Source organism: Lineus longissimus, chromosome 1 (assembly GCF_910592395.1).
Source record: "Lineus longissimus chromosome 1, tnLinLong1.2, whole genome shotgun sequence".
Classification (NCBI taxonomy): Eukaryota; Metazoa; Nemertea; class Pilidiophora; order Heteronemertea; family Lineidae; genus Lineus; species Lineus longissimus.
Genome location: NC_088308.1, coordinates 14,003,163 through 14,029,483, shown reverse-complemented (window position 1 = coordinate 14,029,483; position 26,321 = coordinate 14,003,163). Strand labels below are relative to the sequence as shown.

Here is a 26,321-nt window from a genome sequence, read left to right as displayed (position 1 = left end):
AAAGTGAATGCATGAGGACAACCCATTTGTGTCGTATATCACTGGAAACGCCCGATTCCCGTGAATAAGGACAATCACAATGTATTACATTACCAAAACAAAAATGTGTCGGAAGGAACTATGGATTGTCCCAACATGGGGGGTTTTGGGGGGGTTTCCCCTCCATTGTACTGGGTAAAAATGTTACGCTATCGTAGGGGGGTTCGGGGGTGCTCCCCCGACCTAAAGGGGGCTCACCAAGTCCTTGACTTTACATATTAATGCCAGTTCACTGATTCAGATTAGGCAGAAAAGAGTGACAAGCAGAATCTACCAGAATTGACATTCATGCATGTTTGACAGCGTCAGTTAGGTCTTATAAACGTTACACTTTAGTGAGGCTTACACACTATTTGACATTTGGCATCCGGTCTAAGTTCTGTTTTTATTTTGGACAAATTCCACATTTAGAAAAGAAGCGCCCCGCAGATGAGCATAAATTTTTTAATCGCTGTGACCTCATCAATCGCATTCCGTTCAAGCCTATCTGCGATGAAAATCGGTGATCCATAAATGATTCATGAAATGTTGAAAATGTCTGTATACACAGCAATAAGAGAAGAAAACAATTTCTTTGGACTCCTCCAATCAGCCATAAAACAATTCAGAGAAAAAGGTCACATTTCTAAAAATATCTCCTTTGTTTTGTAATCAATGTAATGTTTAGTTTTGCTAACCAAAGCTCATCCATTGATTGAGGCAAGTAGGTTCAAGAACGTCTGATCATGCATTAACTATGCTATAAACTGTTGCCTTAATCGGGGATCTTGGCTTTTTTGCCCATTACACATTGTAGTTTATTTGGTTTTTTTAACACTTTCCCTCTAGTGTAATTCATCCTGTTAACTTCATTTATCTCTGGCTCCATTGGGATTACTTGTCTGAGTAGGGCTTTTCCATATAATATAACCACTTTGAACATTATAACTAAACATGTTAATTGGTTAAAATTTTCAAAGTGGTTATTTCCACCGGGACGCAAAAGACCTGTTAACTTCATTTATCTCTGGCTCCATTGGGATTACTTGTCTGAGTAGGGCTTTCCTTATAATATAACCACTTTGAACATTTTAACTAACCACTTTGAACATTTTAACCAATTAACATGTACACATTTTAACCAATTAACATGTATATGTTAATTGGTTAAAATGTTAAAGTGGTTATTTCCACCGGGACGCAATAGACCGAAAATGATGTTCCGTCCACGAGAATTTTCGAATTTTCATCTGATCTATTCATCCAGTCCTCAGCGAATTTGTATTTACTAACCATAGTTCATAACTTTTCCTGTTTCCTGTTTCTAAGGAAAATATCTTGCAGGAGAGGCACTATCTGTCCAGAAACTTACCTTGAACCATATGCTAACCTTGGTGACAAGTGAACTCATAACCTATGCAGTAACTAGGATCTCCATCCAGTCAGAATTCTAAGTAAAGCCAAAAGGTTAACATAAATGCAATAAAATATATTTAGCTTCCGACAGATAGAAAGTCTCATTATTCACACGGATACGATTTGAATTTGTCTGTAACAAGAGGATTTCAGCATCTAATTATCTATTTTTTTCGAAATGGCATACAGCGACATTTTACAACACTTGGCAAAAAGGAATGTTAAAATCATGCGAAAGGTCCAGAAGTATTAAAGATTGCCCACCGACTGTCAGGCTGTCAGATAATTCCTCGTGGCCTGATGGTAAAGATGAATGTAGGTAATAAAGGCACTGGAAAAAAAGGTACGGAAAAAAAGGCACTAGGTAAAAAAGGCACTGGAAAAAAAGGCACTAGGAAAAAAGGCACTAGGAAAAAAAGGCACTGGAAAAAAAAACACTGGAAAAAAGGCACCAGGAAAAAAAGGCACCAGGAAAAAAGGCACTGGGTAAAAAAGGCACCAGGAAAAAAAGGCACTCGGAAAAATGGCACCAGAAAAAAAACGAAATAGCCTATTTTCAGTACCCTCCGACCAGAAAAACTAGCTTGGATAGGCAGGGAATCCTTATAAAAAATGAAATGGCCAGGGCCATTGCACTCACCTCATGTGGAGGAAAGATGGATAAAGAGCATGATATTGTGTCATGTAGTGTTAGGTTTGATGTAGGTCCAAGCAATTACAATTTCCCCAAAATGGCCAATTTACAGTACATTCGACCTCTGTGACCTTGAAAAGTAGGTCAAATCAAAGAAGACCCGGGTGACACATTGAATGGTTGTTAGAATTAGATGTACCTATGATATAAAATTGGTGCCAATCGGGCAAGTCATTACTAGGAATAATGGCATTTTGAAGAATATAGGATTTGGCCCCCTCCCTGGAGGCCAAACAGCAAATCAGATCGCACCAAACTTCGGTACCTGAGATCACCTGACCAAGGGGTACATGTGTACTTAATTTGTGATCAATAGTCATTGCAGTTTAGAAACGTGCCATAGTTACGGCCTGACGGCGAATTTACGCCATTTGACCTCTGTGACCTTGACAAGAAGGTCAAATTAAAAACCTGTGTGACATAAACTGTATGGTGGTTAGATGTACCCATGATATCAAATTGGTGGCAATCGGGCAAGAAGTTAAGGAATAATCACATTTTTAAGGTTTTTGGATTTTGCCCCCTGGTGGTCAAGTGGTGAATCATATTGGACCAAACTTTGGTCCCTGAGATCACCTGACTAATGGGTAAATGTGTACCAAATTTGGTATCAATAGTCATTGCAGTTTAGAAATGTGCCATCGTTACATCCTAATGGCCAATTTACACCATTTGACCTCTGTGACCTTGAAAAGGAGGTCAAATCAAAAACCCGGAGGATATATGATGCACCTTTGCTAGAAGTACCTACCATATTTTTTTCAAAATTTCCCGACTACTATTAAGGGAGATATTGCATATTTTCACTTTTAACGTTTGGCCCCCTGGTGGCCAAACCATGAAACAAATCGGACCGAAACTTGGTCTCCAAGGTGTCATTACATAAGGGTACATGTGTACCAAGTTTCAACTCAATAGCTCTAACAGTTACGAAACGTGCCCTGCTAACGGACGACGGACGACGACGACGACGGACGACGGACGCCACGGTATGGGATAAGCTCACCTCTGCTAAGAGGTGAGCTAATGATACAAAGATCATCCGATTTGGTCCAGTAGTTTTCATTCATTATTAACTCTATAATTGGTGAGCGGACTTACTCACCACCGTAATTGGCAAACCTAATTTGTTTTGTTTTTGCAATTCCCTGTTTTTCATCGGAATTTATACCTCAACATAACAGCTTTATATCAGGCGATCTTCAATCAGTCAGTAGGTGAGCGATGCAATTGGGTGGCTGGCACGGCCATCAATGTGTGTCCCGATCAAAGAAAATATTTGGGTTTCATAAGCAAAGCTGTTTTTGAAAGGTTTTTAAAGCAATTTTTCTAGTTCATGGCCTGTTTTAATTTAATTAGCAATGTCACTGGTCAGAAATGTCCAGATCGCGGGCTGCTAGCGTGGTTCGTATAATTCTCTTAGCTGACCAAGATCTTTGTCCTCAAACCACCATGGGATTTCCACCCAGTTCCCGGACATTTTATTCAAAGGGAAAAATTATCACTCAGGGGATATTTTCACCCATTAAGTTAGAGACGAACAAAGCCATATTTCGCTATAAGAATTTATTCTTTTAGAACATACTATGAGGTTACATGAATACATAGGTGTAATTTATACATTATTACACGATGATTAATCAAATCAGATTCAGGGTTCCCTCACCAATAACCTATTTCTACAAGATACAATAGTTTATCACAAGAGTGGCTATTGACATCTAGCAAAACATTCTTGATGAGTCCCATTGAAGTTTTATTGGTGAGAAAGACTTGGAAGCACATCACATATCAAATGAGTTCTTTCATTTATATACCGGTAGTGATATTGAGTAAAATCACAAAGACTGCTAAATAATCAAAACAGATAGAGGGTTTCCTCACATCTTTTTACAACATATGTACATGTGAGATTGGCAAGTGTTTCGAGTCTTGATGCGTTACAGGGTACTCAAAGACAGTTACATTGGTGAAAAAGCCCTGTATTTCAAGCAGCACAACAAGTTATGACAAAATCCACCGAAAAAGGCACAAGGTGTATAATAAATTGACAGAATGATGCATGACAACAAGTGACCAAATGTTCGTTTGAAAACCTCAGAAGAACATATATATATACATTATTAAACGAGCTTCTTTAAACAATCACATCAAATGGGATCAGATGTTTAACAAGTAGTTAAATCAAAGTCTGTGTGGGCACATGGAGAAACGGTATTTCAGTTGATCGATTCGGCACATTACATGATATTGCCAATTCGAATACAATGTCCTATGTCACGTAGGAATTGCTCCATAGTCTTTCTTTCTGCAATGTAGTCCACACACAGGTTCTGCAGCCGCCTCTGATGCTCCTGTACTGCGCGACGAACTCGTTTCCTAGGTTGGTTGCCGATAGCGTTTTGTGCGAGAACGTTGCGAACGCTTTGTTCCTCGAGCTGCAGGTTCTTAATAAACTTCAAAACAGTTGGATGCGTGTGGCCGACCATATGTGTGAATTTATTGTTCCATGCTTCGCACACGTTGTTTGTGCGTGGATCACCCCCGAGCGTGGTCTCATGCACGTTCCACAGTTTTGGGGGAAAAGTCGATTGGCCTCTTCTAAGGTGAATTGCACCATCTGGTGCACGAACGTTTCTGTAAGGGCCAGTAACGTAGGTGGTATCAAAGTAGTCGATCAAGTCATTTGCAACTGCTGGAGCGATGCGTCTGATGTGGGTCATGCCGTCTTCTACATCCTCAAGGGGCAAAAAGGCCAGGCCCTCAAGCATCCCACAGAAGTGTCTGAATTCGTCCTGCTCCTTGTACAGGTTTACGAGTCCCAATTCTTGGATTTTCCTCCACGTCGACTGTGTCAGGTGATAAAAGCATCCCTTTATCTCTGTATCGTCTCCAATAACATTGTTCAAAGCGTTGAATGCGGCTAATTCAAAATCGATCATACATATTCTAGGGCTGGGAGTATGTCCGAATGCATCCTCACATTTACGAAGAATTGTCCCTAAAAGTTCATTGTAAGTGTCAATTAATTTTCGCTGAAGCAAAGCGACAGCCGATAGCACGTTCACCTCTCCAGCTGGAACACAGATTATGTAAACTTGCATGAAGTTCTTTGGCGACATCGCAAAATTCCCATCTATGAACATGTCTCAGCGGTGGCGAGGACATCCAGCTGCAATCGGGAACTGAAGCAGATGATTCTGTTATAGGCATCTTCGTTGTCAAAAAGCAGGAAATCTTGAGGAGCATCACCATTTTTGGTTAAAGTCAAAGCCCATTCTCCCTGTATAACTAAGTCTTGGACATTGTCTGGTTCAATGGGGACATGGCGGGTGCATTCATTTCTGATCGTTCGTTTGCAAGTGTCTGGTTGCGGCAAGAAGGCTTGTGCATCTGCTGGTACCGTTGCTGTTATTCTTGCAAGAATCTGGCTGGATTTCGCGTCACTATCTGCGGCCAAACGTTTCATCTGGCCTCTTGCTTTGGTTACATCTATGTTCTTTTGGTCCGGATCGTGGTTATGTTCAGACGACATATGCAAATCTTGCATGTTTAGGTTGGACTTCAATCTGCCTTTGCAGCCAGCATTCACTTTTGTGCAGCGCCAGTAACGGTTTGTGTTGGACTCCCTCTGTTTGTTGTACATGTAGCCATTGTAGCACAGCTTCTGGCCCCCCTTGTTGTTGGTTATCAGCTCCATGATCTTTTTACAGCACTCTTGATGAACAATACTAAATGGCTTACTGGTGTCCGATATATATATGTTTCCTGTGAAGCCATTACAAAATATCAGTAAAAAGAAAGAAAACCTTGAACAACCTCTACGAAACCATGAAAAAAACAAGACAAAAGAATTTTCTGTGAACCCATGACCAAATTATTTTTAAATTCCGTTAATCATGACTTAATTAACAACAGGACAATAAGATGTAGTAGCTTGTAAGTTTGCTACTATTGTGTTAATTATCCATTAATTGCCATGCTGAAGAAACAGTGAGTTCACAATTATTGGCAAATTACACTCTAATTAGTTTAATTTCTTGCAAACTCATAAGGCCAAATTAAGGATGTTTTGCTAAAGGTGACCATTATATCAGGAAATAAAATGCATTACGCAACTTTAGAGCCTGATTCCTCGCAAGCTGATACGAATTTTATGGAATATTCATTTGCAAGCAAAATTCAACCTTTTCTGTGCATTTACCAACTAAACCAACTGTCATAATATTACAGTTACACTACATGTCATTAAGGCCATGGACCATATAAAAAAGAGCGAAAAACACATTTTCTCGTTGGTTTGTCACCAAATAATAATATTTTTACTACGAATTGCAGCATCACTACCATATGCAGGGCAGTAGGCGGGGTTTTAAAAAAAAATTATACATCAATAGGTTTTAATTGGTAAATTAATGTCTTTTTTTAGAGGAAAATACATATCATCTATTTATTGCCAAAATTTAATCCTTTTGAAGAAAAAGCCCTCTATACTGCCCTGGACATTATTTGAATGATCCAAATTCCGTTGAAAATACACCAGTAACAGCCTATTTTCAGTACCCTCCGACCAGAAAAACTAGCTTGGATAGGCAGGGAATCCTTATAAAAAATGATACAAAGATCATCCGATTTGGTCGAGTAGTTTAATCAAATTAGATTTAGGGTTCCCTCACCAATAACCTATTTCTACAAGATACAATAGTTTATCACAAGAGTGTCAAAAAGTAAGCGACAACGCTAAGACATGATGACATGAAATCGCCCCCGGAGCTCACCCATGTGAACTAAAACGGGTTGGGGCAGGTTTGCAGGTTTTTACCTAAAAAAGCTAACAAAAAAACACATACACATATAGAAATGCACGGGGGGGGGGCACCCCATATGAATTTTGGGCCGAGGTGAATTTTTCACCTAGAGATTTCCTGGTGCCTTTTTTACAAGTGCCTTTTTTACCTACTGCCTTTTTTTCCGTACCTTTTTTTCCAGTGCCTTTTTTTCGAGTGCCTTTATTACCGTCTACCGCAAAAGACACCTGCCTTATGATGCCAACGTCCAGGACTCGAATCTCACTCAGATCGATTTTTTATTTTCTGATTCTTTCTGTGATTCTTATCATTTTCGTGTGAATCTACTTTTATTTTTCATAAAATGCCGAACTTCACGACAAAACATTTGACAATATCATTCATTTTCCCTATCTAGAAGTGTGATTTACACAGATGGGCATAATACCACTAACAAAAAATATCATGGACGCAAGGTTATCTTCGCTGTTGGGTCCACCGCAGTTGTGGAACCCCTTTCTATAAAATGTTGTAAACTCCAACATTCTGCATTTAGCTGTGGATCATTTTTTCACGCCTGAGTAGTATTTCGTGATGGCATGCTCTAAAAGGCACCATTAGGTAATCACAAGTGGTGTATTCCAAAGTAAGTCTGATTAAAAGATAACAGAATAGTTGCAACCCTAACACAGGAAATACATTGTATATCTATATCAACACAATCACCTGGTAACCTCTTAGGGATCCAGTAGCCAGGCAGACAAAGGAATATAATTAGAGCTTTGGTGAAATGTTATGTAACAAGTAGGCCTACTATGCCAGTCATGATAGTGGTTGATTGTCTGATTTAGATTGTTTGATACAAAGCATTTTGAATAAAGCTAAATGGTGATGCTATTCATGGGATGAAAATAAATTTAAATATTGTGCTACTGTCTGGTGTCCTCGAAACTGCTTGGATTTATGAATGAATATTTCCCTGCCTTAGGTTTTGACAGGGCCACCAGAAATCCGGATTTTTGGCTCATCAGAATATTCATTTTAAATAATATTATCAGTGCAGTGCCCTAGTAAGCGCGCAGCGCCTTTAGGTTGGGCAGGAAACCCCCCCAAACCCCCTAGTTGGGAACCTGCTATAGTTCCTTCCGCCAACTTTTTGTTTTGATAGACGGTTTTCTCCGTGTATCTCTTTAGCAGAAACTCAACTGTCATCACAATAGCCAGCAAAGAAATGGAAAATGTCCCCCTCCTCCTGGTAGTCTGAAACTCTGGCAGATTCATATGTAAAATGCAAGCTCTAGTGAACTCACGCAACTATCGACATAGGGTGCCCCCCACCCCCTTCCTTCTGACATTATTTAGCCAGTGCATTGGGGAGAAGGCACCCCCAAACCCCCCATTGGCCTCTCAATAATTCCTTCTGAGCTGCTTACCCGGGGGCGTTCGAGTGGAACCCCCGAACCTTCATGATAGTACAGTCCTGGGACATGTTTAACCCAGGGCGAGGAAGGGGTACCCCTTTGATGGTACCGGAACCCAACCCTCAAACATCATTACCCTTCCTTTTCACAGGCATGATATAGGCAAGACTGCCAAGAAGTGGTAGACACTGGTGGCTTCCTTGAGACAATTGCGTGTTGTTGTACCTGGGCAACCAATTCAAGGGGTCAGGGGTCAGATTTTTCCCCCACCAACATGTTGCTGAATGGTAAATCACAATGCATAAAAAATTGGTTGGAAAGGGTTTTTGCAGGCCAAGAGACTGGAAGACACTTGACTCTTGAGGAACACCAGACTGCTGACCAAAGAACCTGAGGAACATAGAACCTTCTTCATATTATCTGGGAGCATAAAAAGCCTGCTAGCGAATAAAACGTATCCTAAGTCGATGTTAGTTTAAGGGCGCTTCCTTCATGCTTGGTTTAAGGGTTGAGAAAGGAAGAATATTCCTAAAGCATGAACGAACGCCCCTACGGAAACCAAGGGAGGGTGGGTGGGGGAAAACATTCCGATTCCAGTTCCAGTATGTGGAACTTCCACTATTCCGAAACCCTAACCGACTTGACCCACCGTCAGTGTCACACATGCACCCCTCCCCGAGCTTCATATATGAAATAGCCTGTTCCACTCCTCCTCTTTGGAGAGCGCTGGGCTGGTCTTCTCCAAGACTTCTGTCCCTCTTCCTTGCATCTAACATCCTTGCAAAAGACTGAATTGGTTGCATTCAGTTCGCGCCATCTAGGTCATCCACTTAGGATCAAAACGTATCCAAAGTCGATGTTAGTTTAAGGGCACTTCCTTCATGCTTGGTTTAAGGGTTGAGAAAGGAAGAATATTCCTCGCTTTCCACAACCCCCTCCATGCAACCCTGGCATGGAGATCTAAATTTCCACCAAACCTCAACACTCTCCAATTCTTCAATGGCAAGCCCAGTATTGCCCCGCTTGCTTTGCCCATCCGTCCGTTCCTGCCAGCCCTACCAGATATCGCTATCCTCGCAAGGCCTATCTCATCCACATACCTGATCCGGACCCTGCAGGAAAGACTAGATATATCCAAAACTGCGGGTCAAAACTGGGCTTACCAACCCAATCCTTTCAAGACAAATGAATGCAAGATGCCATGCTCAATCTAACTACAGATAACTAAGAAACTCAAAAGTAAAGAATACACTTAGATATTTATTTGCCAACACTTTTACAGAAATACCGGCTCAGAACCCCTAGTCCACTGATCAGACAGTGACCCGGCCACATCCCACTGTTGCTGCAGCTCCATTCACCCGATAGGCTTCACCCATTAAAACACCTTTTTCAAAGTGGAGAGCTCCACATATCCATCACCCGCCATTCTAGCCTCGCCCCTAGCCATATTGTGGACCAAAGCTGTGGCTTGGTCTAGCTGACTACTCCTAGTGTAATGTTTAACAGAGTGATCTGAGAACCAACCCACATGTGTGCCTACGACTGCTTTTCCACCCTGCTCTGCGGGCATAGACCTATAAAGCGAAATAGCGCAACCCGCCCGAATACTATGTGGTGTCTCTCCTTCATATATTTCTAAGACAGTCAGGTAATGCTTCAACCGATCGTATGTTGCAGAGTAAGAAAACGGAATGTTATCAACTGACCCGTCAGTTGCAATGGGGCGAAAAAGATAACCACAGGACAAATCCAGGCCCATGGACCTGGCCACATTTATGTACCTTTCAACACCTCTAACCGGGTAAATCATTTCATCGTGAAATTTGAAAAGAGAGAAGACATTCGGCCGATCTACACGAAAAGTTTTCCCCCAAGTGTGCTTTATCATCAGCCCCTCTTCGTCTGGCAGCTGTCTAATCTCCTGTGCCAGCATGATCCCAGCATCATGCGCCCTGTCCCCACCAAAAAACATAAACTTTAACAAGGCCTGATCGCGTGCCAGGATAAACAAAGAAATAGCCCGACTTGTTATTGACAACTGCCTATCGATGTACATCGCGATCAATCTCAACTTATTTGCAAATAACGGGATGGCTTGCCTGGGAGCTGTTCTAGCTTTACTCTGTTCTTTTCTAACCTGTTCCAAGTAAATAGTCACTTCCTCAGAGTCTACCGGATTACCCACACCCCTACATTTGTCCCACGCTTCCTTAACGCCCCTCTTCCGAAATAAAAGCTTGAGGTGGGAAACCTTTCCCGCCACCGTCCCAAACGCCAGCCGCCTTGGGCAAGAACAAACTGGGTTTCTATCTGCAATGCATGGACACAGAGAGACGTGTACCGGAGTTTTCCCCTGATTATCCTTCCAGGCTAGATGTAAACAAATGTCACCTGGCAGACACGAGGTCAGCGACCTTCCCAGGCACGATAAGAACTTCTCCAGATCAACCTCAATTGCTGACTTCCTTTTCTGATATGACGAGGCCAAATTATCTGCTTGCAATGACTGTACTCTAGATTGTAGGCCGACTAAGTCAATTGAGGCTGCCGTCTGGAAGACAGAAATACGATACCCATATTATCTCTCTGTGAGCACTATTCTGGCTACCGACAACAGGTGACTAACAGGCCTGGGTTGATAGCCAAATTTGGTCTGATCCATGACCGCACACACCCCTTTTTTCGCCAGAGGCTGCATTTGTGCTCACGACTGTAATATCGGCCACCAGCTGGGGAGCGGCGAAGCACGTGGCACCACTAGGGAGACAGACAACGGTCTGCATTTCGTCGCAAACAAGAATCCCATTAGAGGTTGAACCAAACAGAACGGTGGAAAACAGTAATAATTCTCCCCGGACTTCAAAATCTGTGCCAAGCAATTCACTCCTGCCGAAGCGGGCAGGGGGCATGGGGTGTAATGAGGAAGAGGAACACCCTCCCTATCCCTCTGAGCATTAGAATCCAGGGCCATGAGATCGAACGTGTGTGGACCATACCTGGACTGCACTACATCCCAAAATCTTGGAGCCAACATAGCGTCACTGGAGGACAACAATCTAGAGGGCGCATCCGCTGGGTTATCTGCTGAGCGAACATAATGCAATCTTAACTCACAGTTATACGCGACCGTTAAGGCAAAAATCCTCTTCAGAATTCCATTCAATCTAGCATCCTTCGCCCCTTCATGTTGCCAGGCCCTCAATAACGCCATGTTGTCCACATATGCGTCAACGCGCACGTGCCGGACTAAGTGTGACACTGCTAACATGGTCTTTTCCAAGGCCTCCGCCTCCTTCAGATGGATTGGTCTCTCATCCCCACTCCCAAACATGTCCCTCACCACGATCTCCCCTACGATGCCCCCCCCCCCCACGCGAACTTGCTGGCATCCGTGGACAGGGGAATGGAGACATGCCTGTCTTCCCGCCACGGCATCCATTGCACCTCTGGCTTTTCAATAAATTCCCAAGTAGCAATTTCATCTGCCAGCAGGGTATCCACTAGCACCATTCGTGATGACCTGCTGACCTTAGAAATAGCCCTTGCCATTTCCCGTATATAAAGTTTAGCCGCCGGCACGCAGAGGCAAAACGAAATACACTTCCCCATAAGCCTCTGTAACACTTTTATATGAACCTGGCCTGCTGCGAAGATCTCAAGTCTGAGTTGGGCAATTGACTCAATTTTCTCTTTCGGAATGGAGAAGTGCCTGCTATCAGCGTGTACATTGAAACCCAGATGTTTCCTCACCTTATGTGGCCTCCACGTGATCTTGTTGTACGCAAAGGTGAACCCCAGCCTGGTAAGACAATAACATGAGTAATACATAGACAGGCCCGTAGACTGCACTGGTGTAGCTGACGCACAGAAATGGGCGGGGCCCAAGAACCTGTCGTCCAAGTACTGCGTAGTCACGACCAATCGGGACCGTAAGAATTCCGTCACTTGCATACCCACTGTCTGGTATATAAACGGAGACAATTTCCAACCAAATGGCAATGTCGCATAAGTCATAAAGCAACCCGCCCACTCTAGACCAAAATAAGTGGACGACCTCGCCGTAAGTTTTATCCCATCGTACGCCAATTTTTCATCTGTGCTTGCTATGACGTCACCCTTAGAAAACAGCCCCGGGACTACCGCCAATGTCTCCAGACTAAAAGATTCCCCCCTCATGAACAGATTTAAAAACCGCTCATCGTGACACAATCTATTCTTTTTCGTACCCGGGACCATAACTAGAGGCATGACTACCTTGGGTAGTTCTACTTCCCCCACACGGCCCAATAAATTCAGGGAACCATTTCGCAATCTTTCTTCCAACTGCCTGGAGATCTCCCTACTATACTGTGCACACGTGTTGTGGTTTCTAAACATGCTTGGCGGGGGTGTATTATGATCAAAAGACCGGCCTTGGAAATTCCCTTTAGATGGCTGAAAGAATTCCGAGACCTCCACCCCATTCTGAATCCAACTAAGCACCCTCTTTGAACTCCCGTTATTAACCAACGTAGTAAGTTGTTGTTGCCAATCTTGTAAATTCTCTCGAAGTTGTCCCGCCACAAACTGATCAGGGTCCCTCAGCGGCAAACCCGACAAAAGGTCCTCCCATCCCGCTCCATCTTGCACCCACGGCTCCCTGAATGGACTAGCCTGTGACTTTGGAGTAGGGAGGGGTTGTCCCTTGCAATCAATCCAAGCCAGTGTGTGTTTGCTATTGACCGCGTCCGCAGGATTGAAACCAGAATCTCGTTCCCACGAAGGAATCTCGCCGTACCGTACAGCCTGAAAGAGACAATCAGCCTTGAACTAATTGTCATTACCCCCGATTGCAAGGGAACCCCCCCCCTCCCTACCTCCGCGTGGCGAACCACTAGGACTTAGCTGTCCCTAGGGATACAGAGGAGAACCCATAGACTGCGAGCCAGAGAAATTATGACTTATACATTTGCACACCAGCTCATTATGCCGACACCAGGCAGACCAGGTGCACTTTCGACCCACATGAAGTTGTCGAGCATCCCAGTCAAAACAAATAACCTAATGGTACACATTATAGAAGATGCTAACCTAGCCCTAAATACTAATTCGGGAGCGAAACTACGTGGAATTGATGGCTAATTTGCCTCAATATTCTAAGCCTAGACTACTGCCAGACACGTGCCTATTCTGCTGCCGGCGGTGCACTATTCTTGGGACACGCTGCTATCAAGTGGTCCGGGGACCTGCAGATATAACAGAGGCGAGGTTTCAATGGGCCTCCCTGCTGACCGCCGCGCGGCCTACCCCCATATCCTCTGCCTCGCCCCCTCCATGCTCCCCCGTATGGACCCCCAGCTTGCGTCCCCCACGGTGCCATGGGTGCGGCGAATGGGGCACCAACGTTGGTCGCTGACTTAGGATTTTTCTTCTGTGCCTTCAGCCAACTGTCCACGCTACTATTGACCTTCTTCGCCGTATCTGACCCCACCAATTTGATCACTAGTCCATGAAGCGCAACGTCCAGTCCCTCCTTCGATTTCACAGCCTTTAAAGCCATCTTGTAGTGGTCTTTTTCTGGTACGTCATGGATCGCCGCTGTGTCAGCAAGCACTTCCATGCCAGCTATCAAAGCGGCATTCGAAGACGTTGCCCGCTGCGCTAACGCCCTTACCTGCGCCAACGCTGTCTCTGCCAAAGACGCCCCTTTCCCCTGCTTTAACTTCTTCAGCTATGCCTCCAGGGAGTCTAGCCGCCCGGCCTGTTTTTCCTCATCAGGCGCCGCCTGAAAATATAAAAGAGCCCGCGCCATCACCAACTCTGTAACGGTGTGTTTACTTTCTAACAACACAGGTATTCCTAACTCGAGCATTTAGGCGACGTATTCCGCTCTGGCCTTACGGGTTCTCGTTGTAATGCTGTCGTAACCGCTTGTTAATACATGTCGTCAACCCCCAAGTCAAGACCTGTCCTGACTCCCGTGCAAGAACATTGGCTTACCCTCTTAGTGGCCGTTTTCTGCTGCGTAGGCTGGTCCGGCATCGGGTCAGGCCTGTCTGTACCAGACGTAGCTGCCGCTGGCGCCGGTGCGCTCACCATCTGCCTCCCGCTATTGGCGTACCTTATTGCCGTGTGACACACTAACTGTCTTGACCATAGAGTGTCCTCTAAGTGCGCCATGCCCATCACCACCTGCGATAGAAATGTGCCATGATATCACCAAATGCACCAGACCAGAAAGAAGACCAGACTGCTATTGGGTGTCACCGTACAGTAATCTGATATAACTGAGGGCAACACCTACTGTCACCGGGCATGATCAACATGATGGCCCACCATTGGCACCAAAGGTCTGTGCTTGTACACGTAAAGGCAAAGCGCCATTTTTATGTTCACGTCAAAACTTGCCTGCACCTGCGCGAGGTAGGCATACCCTGTGCTCCTGAAGAGAAGGAACGTAACCTCTGTCGTGTCTCTGTGCCAAGGGTAGCATACCGCATCGATCAATATAACAATTTTAGGCAGAAAGGGTGATCTCATCAACCACAGCCTTAATACCCTAGGCGTCATGAAGTTACTCGTTGATGCTGCCACATATCAGTTTACGTCTTCATAACGTCGTTCTGCCGTCCTCATTACTGTCTGCTGCCAGCGAGCTGAAACCCCCCATTAGATACTGGCCATGTCAGTAAATAGGGAACTGTCACATAGCGGAACCAGGTAGAGAGAGCACTTACCCCGATTTCATATCCTGTCAGCCCTTTAAAAGCTGTCCCAAGCTCCTTTCCAGAGTATTTTTGAAGCAGATGCTTCTCCCCAAACGAAGCCATCGTGCCCGGCCGCGCCTTGAACTCGTCGCCGTCACCTAATGCCTGGACCTGCATCAGAAGCTGTAGCATGTCCCGTCCTATTAGAGAATAACCTGGCTTCAGCCACACCTCTGGTTTCGCCACTGTCGCTGAAGGGCCCGGCTGAGGCTCTTGATCCCCTGATGGGGGAGTATTCCTAGGTGATGCCATTTAAAATATGAACAGAAAAGAGGGTACAATGTATCTAGACTCACTGTCCACTAAAGAGGCCAAGCTCAAATGCCTAGGAAAAGACAAAGGAAGCAACACCCCACTAGCCTACACCCAATCACGTGTCAGCTAAACCCCCCTCTTATTGGCTACCTAGTTAGTCTTCATCGTCATTAGCCTAGGCCTGGGCAGAAAAACCAAAGTCAAGGCTGCTGACCCCAGCTAACCTGCCTGTACCCATCCCTGGGAACAGTCAGGCACTTCGTCTCGCACCACCAAATGTGTCATCTTAGGAGTCAACAACTCAACTCTTTTAATTTGTCCTTGGCCTAGTCAGACTACACTCCAGAGGCAGTGGAGTCAGCCTCACCCAAGATCGAGTGAATGGTTACACGCCATTTGGCTACGGGGGAGTCAGATTCAGGTATTCAGTACCTCAAAGGAGATGTTACCTCCCGGGGAACACTTCTCAAAGATAGGACTGGATTGTAAGGCTCTACCGTCCTTTCAGCTATCCAGCTTGTTGCCACTTGATACATCGGTCGAAGAGGGCCTGTGACCCTACGTGAACTCGCTAGCCCCTTGCCCAGTTGTTTCACATTGCTGGCAACACCTCAGTCCAAGTTCGCGACCTTTGCCTACCCTACGCACGGAGATCCCGGGACATGTCCCAGAAAAGACAATGAGAGATCAGATAACATGTCCACGACCCAAATGTCACGGCATGGAATTGCTGAGAAAAAAGAAAAACTCTGTAGGCCCATCCTGCATGGCCTAGTGGCTGTATCCGGGCGCACCAAATAGCGAAAGCCACCAAGCCCTCAAGAAGACACGTTCGCCACCTTCCCAGCAGATCAGCCCTAAAACATTTTAGATTTTGTGGTTACAAACACACAACTCTAGCGCACCACCCTTTCTGTTTACAGGCGGCTCCATCCTTAGGGAGGGCTGCGCCACAAGCCATCCATTCTAAAGGGTCTTGGGCACCCAATCCCGCCACACCGTTTCGCTCTACCGCGCCCTCTAGGCTAGCAATACTTTTAGAAACTTCACGCAGACTCCGAGCGCTTTACATAGGAAGTCGCACAGATCAGACTCCAAGCTCTTCACATGGGGAGTCACACAAACTCCAAGCTCTTCACATGGGGAGTCACACAGACTCCAAGCTCTTCACATGGGGAGCACACAGACTCCAAGCTCTTCACATGGGGAGTCACACAGACTCCAAGCTCTTCACAAAGAAAAAAAGACCACACAGGCCCTTCTATAGGTTACCACAAAGAACGACCCTTCCCTTATGTAATGGGTCTAGGACACCAAGTCCCATCACACAGTTTCACCTTATTTCGATCGCCACACAGGCTATCACTTCTAAATTTCCCCAGCATTCCAGAGACTGCTGAAGCGGTGACCGGTTTCGCTGCTTTCTTGCAAAAGACTGAATTGGTTGCATTCAGTTCGCGCCATCTAGACGCAAGGGCCCAACGCGCCGCGTAGCGGCAAAAAAGCGAAGCTGGCGAAACATTTATAACGGGTCACCGTCACTTATTATTGGACTTATAGCGCATTTACGGGGTTGCAACTATTTTGCTTTATAGTGTCACCAGGAAAGAAAAGCATGCGACCTAACGCCGATCTATTTGTATAAAGTGATAATTGGAAGGTATATAGTAGGAAATATCAATAAAATAATCATTCCATGTCGTCTTTTGAGGGCATTTTTGATTGTAAAAAATATATGTGTACGTCACCGTAGTCTCGGCAATGATAATTTTATCAGAGCAGTCTCGCGCAAGTAGAAGTTCTTTACCTATTAGTTCTTCACTTATTAGTCTCAACGTCTGGCGCAAAGCCAGACGTTTTCCATTACGATTTCACTACGATGTTTGACAAGAAGGAGCAGTGCGCGAGATATGCTAATGAGCAGACTTCCCTCGCTTGAGATTCTGAAGAATGTTCCATATCGCGCTAAGCTCATCACTACTGATTATGACAGGCGTGCAACGGTAGGTATCTGCTCCCCAACTTCCACCCTAATACGGTACAATAAGTTACCATTTGATGGGAATGGGACAATGCCCTCACTGTGTATGGAGTCATAGGGATAAGAAGACATTATTCATTAGTGTTGGTACAAGTGATTTTGCCCAAAAAGCATGCGCATTCAAAAAACAAAATATGCAAGGTATCACGTACATGACCATGACGACGTGCAGAAAGTGCACTGGCCAGTGCATACCCTATGGCTATGTACTAGTAAACATGGTAAAGAAACATGAACAACATCATTATTCATCGGCAGTTCATTTTACTCCGAGCTTTTCCTGAAACATATAGGCATGATGATTAGGCCTACCATGTACCATGTCCATGACCAATAACAGCACCAGATCATGTGGATGTCAACAAGTTCACATGAACCGTATAATCCCGCATGGCGCATGGGGCATGCGTCTAAACCAAAGCCCCAAAATCACTTGTTTTGGTCTATTTCAGTTTCACTTGTGTTTCCCCCCCGTCTCCCAGTCCATAATACATTTACAGTTTACAATCCCCGATCATGGCCCAACAAAAGGTCATCGGTTGACTAAAGGAACACAACTGTTCAATGGATTTATAGTTGAATGCGATCAAACTACGTCTTTTCAATCGTGGATTGTAAATTTAACCCCATGGGCCTAGGGAAGGCCATATAACAATACTTTCGACACAGTTATTATCTCCGCTGCCTCCACCATGTTACACACAGTGCTCACTGCTGATTCTAAAATGCGCCACCTAGTCAAAACAGGACATATGTTCTTCTAGGAATAGATCTCTTTCCAATATTTCGTCATTCCACTATCGTCATCACCTCATCATACTTTCATTGACATTACAGGCACACATCCACAGAGCACTCTTCAAATCATCTACACAGTGGTTATCCAACTAGGATTATAAAGGTAATTTCTTAGCCCCGCACAGTGGGTTTCAGTCTTGATAAAGGGGCACTATTGCTAGCAGCTAGGTAGGCAAGATAAAGTTAGACGAAGTAGCCGATAGGGGTCTCTCACCCCTCAAAGTCCGTCACAACTATTCAAGCTTGTACAAGGAATACATGCAGCGCTGACTCTAACAAGACCCAATGGGAATGTCGCACAGTCATCTGTCAAAAACAAGACCTATGTTGCAGTATGATCTCTTGCCAATATTTAATAATTGCACTATCGTCATCACCTCATCATACTTCATTGACATTACAGGCACACATTGACATTGACCACTGTTCCAGTCAACGACACAGTCGCTATCCAAGTAGCATTATAGAGGTAATTATCATTATCATACCTCATTAGCATGTGAACCAATCACGTCGCGTCCTTTGCGATCACGGCAAAGCCTCATGGAATAATGTCTTTCACCGTTGAATAACTTTTCATATTCCATGCCTACAACTTCAATTTCTTCATATTCCATGGCTAGAAGTTCAATACTAATATAATATCCAAGATAAAGTTACAAGAAGGGGTCTCTCACCTCTCACTGTATGTCCACACTATTCACGCTTGTACGAGGAATACATTCAATGCTGAATCTAACAACAGCCAGTGCCCTTTCTCTGTATATTAGTCACTGGAAGATGGCCCATTTCACTCCTTGCTTCTACTTCACCTATAGTCTCATTGCAAACGCCTCAGTTCTATGATATCACATTCACTTTCAGCTGTCATGCAACGCAACAACTGTGCTATCTGCCATCGCACATCAACGAAGAAGTGCAGCCGCCCACATTCCACCTCACGTCTGTCCGACCAGCTGCAATCCTCGAGGACGCCCCACTGTACCACGATTTCACTACGATGTTTGACAAGAAGGAGCAGTGCGCGAGATAGGCTAATGAGCGGACTTCCCTCGCTTGAGTTTCGGAAGAATGTTCCATATCGCGCTAAGCTGACCACTGCTGACCATGACAGGCGTGCATTGGACTGGTACAGGTTGGAACTAAACATTGAATATGCTGGTGGTGACGCTTTCTGATGAGAAGTTGGTCGTGACTGATGCAGTATCCTTGGACTTGTCCACAGCATCGTTCAATCATTGCTCTCTGAGCTGCCTTGATTCTGTACTTACCCAAATACTAAGACCAAATGCCTGTTGACTGTGCTTTAAGAGAGACTGGCGCCATGCCTAGAGATATGACTGACCCCTATTGGCAAATTTGTATGACTTTATCTTGCCTACCTAGCTGCTGCCTATAGTCTCCCTTTAACTGCGGAACACTTCAAAGTCGATAAAATGCCATGTTCCACCTTTTAATGTGTTCAGACCGCCATTTTCAAAATAATCAAGTCAGGACACTGCCTTCTAGTCTCATAATAAATTTTGCTTTCCTCAATAATAACATTTCTTCTTTAATGCTTTCATCATTCCAAACTTCTCCTCCTCTGACTTTTACAGGGGTACAGTCATGGCAATCAAAACCCAAATACTGAGACCAAATGCCTGTTCACTGTGCTTTAAGAGAGACTGGCGCCATGCCTAGTCTCTCTTAAAGCACAGTCAACAGACACCAACCCCCTCAGACTCAGAAACCACAAACACCCAACCCTTCCTGCTACCTTAATACTTCTGGGTCATCCACTTAGGATCATTGATTATTCTTTAGGAAAAACCAGAAGATCTGCAAAACCAATGGTACCCCATAAAAACATACATTCCTCCATAATGTTTCTTCGGATCCCACCACGGCCCATGTGGAATTCGTTCAAAAGGTTTATTGAAATCTCAAAAAAAATTCTCGAAACGGCCAGAGCCCTCTATTAAAACCTGTGTACATTACGTGTACATTGTTGTGCATAAGTTTTGGTAAAGAAAGTACACCTTGAACCAATCAATCTGCACAAAATTTTATATGTGTCAAGAAGAACCCTTTGCCAATAGCATAATAAAGTTTAAAAACATTCCAATACCGATTGCCTGAGAAAAAAAGATTTCCGTACACCATATCCATCAAAACGTCACTGGCGCATTGATATGGCCCTGTCAAAATACAAGTTCTAAACTGACCAGTGAGACCACATTTTCTTAAATATATTATCAAAAAGCAAATTTCTGTGATGGCCTGACTTAGATTAAGAATCAACCACAGATTGAGAATTAATTCCACTTTGGTCCATCCCAGTCATGTATTTACCACAACTTGACATTTTGATGAGCTCTGCCAGAGACCTCTCTTAGCCAGCGTGTACAACATTCTGTGGACATTTTTAAAAATTAACATAGGTTGGTGAAAAAAGTACACCAAGGGTGCTTTAATTCCCACCAAATTTTTTATGTGTTATGAAGAGGCTTTAATCGAAATAATAGTAAAAATTCAAAACATTCCAATACCGATTGCCTGCGAAATTTTTTTTTTCCCCTAGGCCTAGGCTATATGCCTACTGCTACTGCTGAAATTAGTAGGCCTATGGCCATGATGGCTCAGAATACAAACAAACCAAAGAAATTTTAAAACATAAAGAGAAATGGGTCAACCTCACCCCCTGGCTTGGAGGTATATACCTTCCCAAATGAGGACAAACTATAGACGCTTTGCAATATGCGTCACAATGCCCCCAAGATGGCCGCGAACAGTCTCAGTGCGGTCACGAGCAAGACGCTATGTTGTGACACTTTGTTGTGACGCTTTGCGCAAGTCCTGACGCGAAGTCCTGAAAAGAAGAAAGCCGACGTCATCACGTTATATCTGGCCCCAAACATGGCCGACATCATGACGTCATTGCAAAGGGTCTAGGCCTATACAACAATATCGCAGTCTGCAGACGAGGTTTGTCGAGGTTGGATTGGTCCACAGACTGCAATATTTTGCCCCAACAACTCCTGCATGCATACACAAACGCACCTGACCACCAACAAATATGACAATTTTTATGTTTAAAATATTATTTATTGTTTTGTTTATGAAATACTTTTTTTTTCTATTGTAGTCCAATACAGTAGACTCCGTGCCTCGGTAAATGGGCTGTCCACGGGCATCCAAGCACTGCTGAATGGACTATTGGGCCAGGCCGAAGCTGCCAGGACTCATAACTATTCTACAGTCATCCCGACGACTGAGATCCCCTCCTATCCATGGCCACCGAAATGGGTCAGCGATTCATTAGGGAGGTTGTTGAAAAAACGGAAGACTGGAAACAAAAAGAAAATCTATGAACGCCCTTGACGACCAACTTCAACTGACATTTCTTGTCACCTGCTATGATGGCCCGGGAGCAGTGATGACCGACAATGTAGATTTGCCCATGCTAATTGAAAATGGTCTTGGTTAGTCTCATTTACTAAATTTTATTCATTCATTTGTAGTCTCACACTGTAGCTATGCCGGATTCCAGGTGTTGGTTATCGTCTCTGTAGCCTCGCGAACGAATACATTGCTGCCTTCTTTTTTATTGTATAATAATAGACTGAATGGTTCAATTACATATCTTTTGTTCATGTACATGTACTACTAGTAGGGTAAGGTGATACAATTATTGCATTTGTGACATGAAGAGCGAACAACTGATACATTTTAAAAATTTTATTTTTAGGTGCACCACAAACAGAAGTGACGAATTTGGGACGCAAAGGGAATAAATTCCCTCTCAATATGACTGCAGAAGAGTTCCACATTGCTTTGCTTGCCCTTTTCCCTGCCATCAACCTCAATGGCATTAATTACCAGATTTGTCGGGCTGGTGTCTCAAAGCGATTGATTCCACTGACTGGGAGAACACCAGGAGAATTAAAGTTAGAATTTTCCAATCGATCGTCCAAGAACATCCACCTTGTCCCAGAGAGGAAGATCACCTCCATTCCGGTAAGTGTTTGAATATTGAATTTTCATTGCAGAATGTTTGTCTTCTGACTCTTCGGATGGATGACTTTATCATGCCGATCTATCGGTGTTGTGCGAAGGTTATCCTTTTTAAGTCCAGAAGATTGGAGAGATAAGAGAGCATAAACTGACCGGCACCAATTTATGGGTAAAAAAGGCACATCTCATGCAAAAAAATGGGGATGATACTAGGGACCTCTTGACTGCTAGTGCTAGTCACTATACACCAACTGCGGCTCTTTTCTGTACCTGGGGTTACACTCCGGACGCAACGGCCACCGCCTTGTCCCTCCCCCATGAGGAGAGGATATCAGGATGACGAAATGGACTCTCTGGGCCTGGGACTCCAACTGTGTCTTTCGTAGATGGAGATGGAAATGACATTTGCCCCCCCCCCCTCAGACTCTCAGACATGCTCTCAGACGACATGACCAGCTTCTATTCACTATGCTCTAAGCTTATTTTAAATTTCTACAGGATTCGTTATTGTACCGTAACAATCGTCGCACTGCTATCCCTGTAAATGAAGTTGGTGTTACAGTAAGTGTAGTTTTTATCGTGTCACCAGTAGGCCTACATTGGGTCTGGGCCTACACTTGTTTAATGCAGTGTCCCTCAACATCTGTTGTTGTGGTTGTGGACAACTTGCAAACAGAGCATGTTTCTTAACACAAGGTCTATTCAAAACTTCCAACTTTGTGGTAAACGAAGTCAAACCCCTTGGTCAGATGACCTCTGACACTAAATTTAGAACTCTGTATCTTTTTTATTACAACACAATGTAAAGGTGTGTCTAGTTATCAGAACAGCCTCAATGTAGTGGATTTTACTGGTTCTACACAGGTTTTGTATTTATATTCAACTGTAACATAAGCCTATAGTTCTTACTCACTATTTGCAGCCTCAACCAGAACCCCAGGCCCACGCACACCCGGACCCTCAAGTAGGGGTTCAAGATGATCTTTTGCTCGTAGGTCTTCACTTGTTTGTTTGTTTTTTGCTATATTTGAGTTGACACAGCACATATATATTGCAGTTTGTACAGCTTGATAATTGTTAATGATGTTGCTTGGATGTCTCCCTGACTGTAAGAACATACGATAGATAGGTGCTGACATTACACTCACCTCCACATTTGATATGAAATCAACATTATGCACCGACAATTGCAGACGATCTTAGCAAATAACTTTGCTATGCCACAGCACATGAATAAGTAGGAAATTCAAAATGTTCACCACTGATAGATTGTTGTTATCAAGGTGGGTACAAAATTAAAATCAGCCAACAGTTTATGAACAAGACTAGTGTTGATGCATAAACTGAAAACCTCTCTTTTCAGAACCCCCTAACCGTTTGCCCTATATGCCATCGAACAGACGTGACAGCATTAGGCTGCCAATTCTGCTTGTCACAGCAAGCTTATGAGCAGTCTCTTGGGATGGACTGTGCCAGGGTAGGAACATTTCATCGTCTACTACATGTGTAATATAAGGAGAGGACATTGATTTTTTGTCTCAGTCCTTCTGAAGATTGGCCACGCGTTAACCATGTCACCCTGTAGCAACTAGTAGCATGCTGGTTGCACTCTGTTGTCAGCAAAAGAATCCTTGAAAACCTAATAAGGGTCACAATAAGGGTGTTAATATACTTATCACATTTTAAATTTTGTTCTACCAGCAGTGCATGATGCAGGCTGACTTATTTTCTGGGTAATTAACTGCTTGCCAAAATTTGTTTAGACCTCATATTACATGTATGTCACATTTTTAAAAATCGGAATTTATCCCGAAATGTTCAGACATTGTAACAGCCACAATTTAGATCGTCATAAGAAATTGTGGTGTGCTTGGTTGTGCAACCAGCTTATGAGAAACAGACTTAGGAATGATTGTGGGTGGTATTTCCTTTAATTTGGGTATCTGGTTTCCATTTATTTCTTCCTATTATTTCTTCATTGAAGGAGCAAAGGGCTATCCGAGAAGATGAACAGTTCAGGGAGGCCAGAGAGTTATTAAATCGGCAAGACCAAGTGAGTGCTTTGTTTATTTTTGGATCGCTTTTAGAAACCTGCACTACTCCTAAAGTAAATTTTTGCCTACATTTTGTGTACAAATGTAGGTAATTGTATGCTGAATTATATGTCAATCTCAATCATGTACAAGCAACTCGGGAAGGAAATAATTTTTGTGGGAAAAACTGGGTTTTTTGGATGTAAAGCTTAACGAACATGTCCACCTTCATCAAAATAGGGGAATATACTTAAACTAGGACTGGTGGGTCTGCCTGTTGCCTCTGGTCTCGATGAATGTATTTTGTTGGTTTTTTTCTCCAACAGATACGTTCCGAGAGAATAAGGCGGTCGAGTGCGTTTATCGAGCCAACGATACAAGAGGGTTTCAGCCTAAGGATTAGGACGGACACTGGCTGTCTTACCAGACGGTTCCGGAAATCAGATAGTTTGTCCGTAAGTTCTTGTGTATTTTGTCTGCAAAGTTACACCTTGGCCATACCATAATATCCCTTCAATTATATTGTTCGGCATCTCTTTCTTTGGTCTTCTCAATCTAGATCACCTTTACTAGTTATCTCATGATTAGCGGAAGGGCTAGTAACAATTATTTGGCTCACATTATCCTTTTTGCAAAATATTTTAAAACTCTTTCAATCAGTTGACTCCTATCGTGTTTTTTATTCCTTCTCTGCAGCATCTGATGGATTTTATTGGGTGCGAGGATGCAGCTACCAGTCAGTTTTATGTTGCCTGCATTCAGAAAAAGATTTTTTGCTGCGAGGAAAATGCCGGAAAGACGTTGGCATATTTTGGGATCACTCAGAGTGAAGTACTCAATGTATGTTGGGTTGATGATGAGGTAATGTCATGTTTTTTTTGCTCAGCGTTCCTCATATTAGTAAATCTGTCATTGGTGGGGTGGGTTATCTATTTGAGTTTTCCTATCAATGCCTGGCGGGCGTCTTGGATTTCGTATTCAGAGCTGTGAGTACCAGAAGTCGTAAGTGTTCTTTATTCTTTTTTGTCTTTACAACTTCAGCATTCGTGAGAGGAGAGCTTTGAAATGTGAAGCTTGAAAGCCATTCTAGAATGCTAAACATCAGTACTCCCTTGAATGGAACCCTGACATATAAGTCTACCAATTTAACCACTCTCAGTTCACTCTTGATTTATTTTAATCCAGCTTTTTTCTCCTATTTCTTTAGATACCACCTCCTGCTCCTTTGCCTGAAGTCGTAAGTGTTCTTTATTCTATTGTCTTTACAAAATGAAATGAAACGATGGATGACCCCTAAGTTCAAACCACTCCTGATACATAGCAGCTCCAGTTTTCATTCAGCGTCAAAGCTTTACATAAGGTATGCATGCATGTTATTTGTACCCTGAGATACAAACGTTTTCCCCTTCAGGTGATAAGTGAAACCCCTGATTCACAAAATGAACCAATCGCAATTGAATACATCCCTAGTGTGGTGAGTCCTAATTTTTCTTTAATGACTCCAACGTTTAAGAATGAGATGATAGACAGAAACCCTGGCAACAATGCATATTGAGTGCCTCCAAAATATTGCCTTTTTGTCTTCAGTAGAATAAATGATCATTGACATGGCACATTGACATAGGGGAGCGTAGTGCCAGTGGAAGATGTCTCTTGTGATCGGATTGTAGTGAATTCGAGGCCTGGCCAGTGCCACTTTGTACTTTCGATCTCAGCCGGCCTTAAATGTCCAAGCACAGTGCACTTCTTGGTTTTAGAGAAAGGTGTCTGGATAAGGCTGGGAAATGAGTATAAAGCATGTTTTACAGTACAGTAGAAAAGAGCGCTATAAGAAGTACCGTTTTATTCCTCTTGCAGATACTGAGACCACTGCCAAGGACGTCAGCATTACATGCAGCAGATTTCGTTTCTGCTGTAGCATATGATCATATGGTAATGTAGACCTTGACCTGAATTTAACCCATTAGCTCCATCTGGAGCACAGAGTATCCACAGTCATCCCTCTATGCCGTGTCAGCTGCAGGAACATCCCCCCTTTTTTTTCTATTGATAATCTCCACATGCTGCGGATCTACCTGGTTGTTGTTTTGTGGGTTCCAGCAAAGGGCCTGCC

At 43.7% G+C, this 26,321-nt stretch overlaps 2 protein-coding genes and 1 long non-coding RNA gene across 8 annotated transcripts in view; 2 read left to right on the top strand and 1 right to left on the bottom strand.

Moving 5' to 3' along the window:
* The window catches only part of LOC135488537 (uncharacterized), a 42,878-nt gene that overhangs the window by 5,279 nt on the left and 11,278 nt on the right, over positions 1–26,321 (top strand). For all 6 annotated transcript variants that reach the window (XM_064773204.1, XM_064773191.1, XM_064773198.1 and 3 more), the window contains exons 2-12: positions 21,307–21,643; positions 21,910–22,178; positions 22,674–22,736; positions 23,098–23,166; positions 23,539–23,652; positions 24,160–24,228; positions 24,535–24,663; positions 24,905–25,069; positions 25,416–25,445; positions 25,620–25,682; positions 26,066–26,140. In XM_064773204.1, the coding sequence (XP_064629274.1) occupies positions 21,529–21,643; positions 21,910–22,178; positions 22,674–22,736; positions 23,098–23,166; positions 23,539–23,652; positions 24,160–24,228; positions 24,535–24,663; positions 24,905–25,069; positions 25,416–25,445; positions 25,620–25,682; positions 26,066–26,140 (1,161 nt within the window). In that variant the 5' untranslated portion in view covers positions 21,307–21,528. The remainder of the gene's footprint in view (positions 1–21,306; positions 21,644–21,909; positions 22,179–22,673; positions 22,737–23,097; positions 23,167–23,538; positions 23,653–24,159; positions 24,229–24,534; positions 24,664–24,904; positions 25,070–25,415; positions 25,446–25,619; positions 25,683–26,065; positions 26,141–26,321) is intronic.
* LOC135482961 (uncharacterized) lies at positions 4,369–5,250 on the bottom strand. The gene has a single exon (XM_064763475.1). It carries the CDS (start codon positions 5,248–5,250, stop codon positions 4,369–4,371), a length of 882 nt encoding a protein of 293 aa, XP_064619545.1.
* On the top strand, positions 18,218–19,573 carry LOC135489477 (uncharacterized). Its single transcript, XR_010447170.1, has 3 exons — positions 18,218–18,282; positions 18,583–18,648; positions 19,044–19,573. It is a non-coding gene; the product is annotated as an uncharacterized LOC135489477 (long non-coding RNA).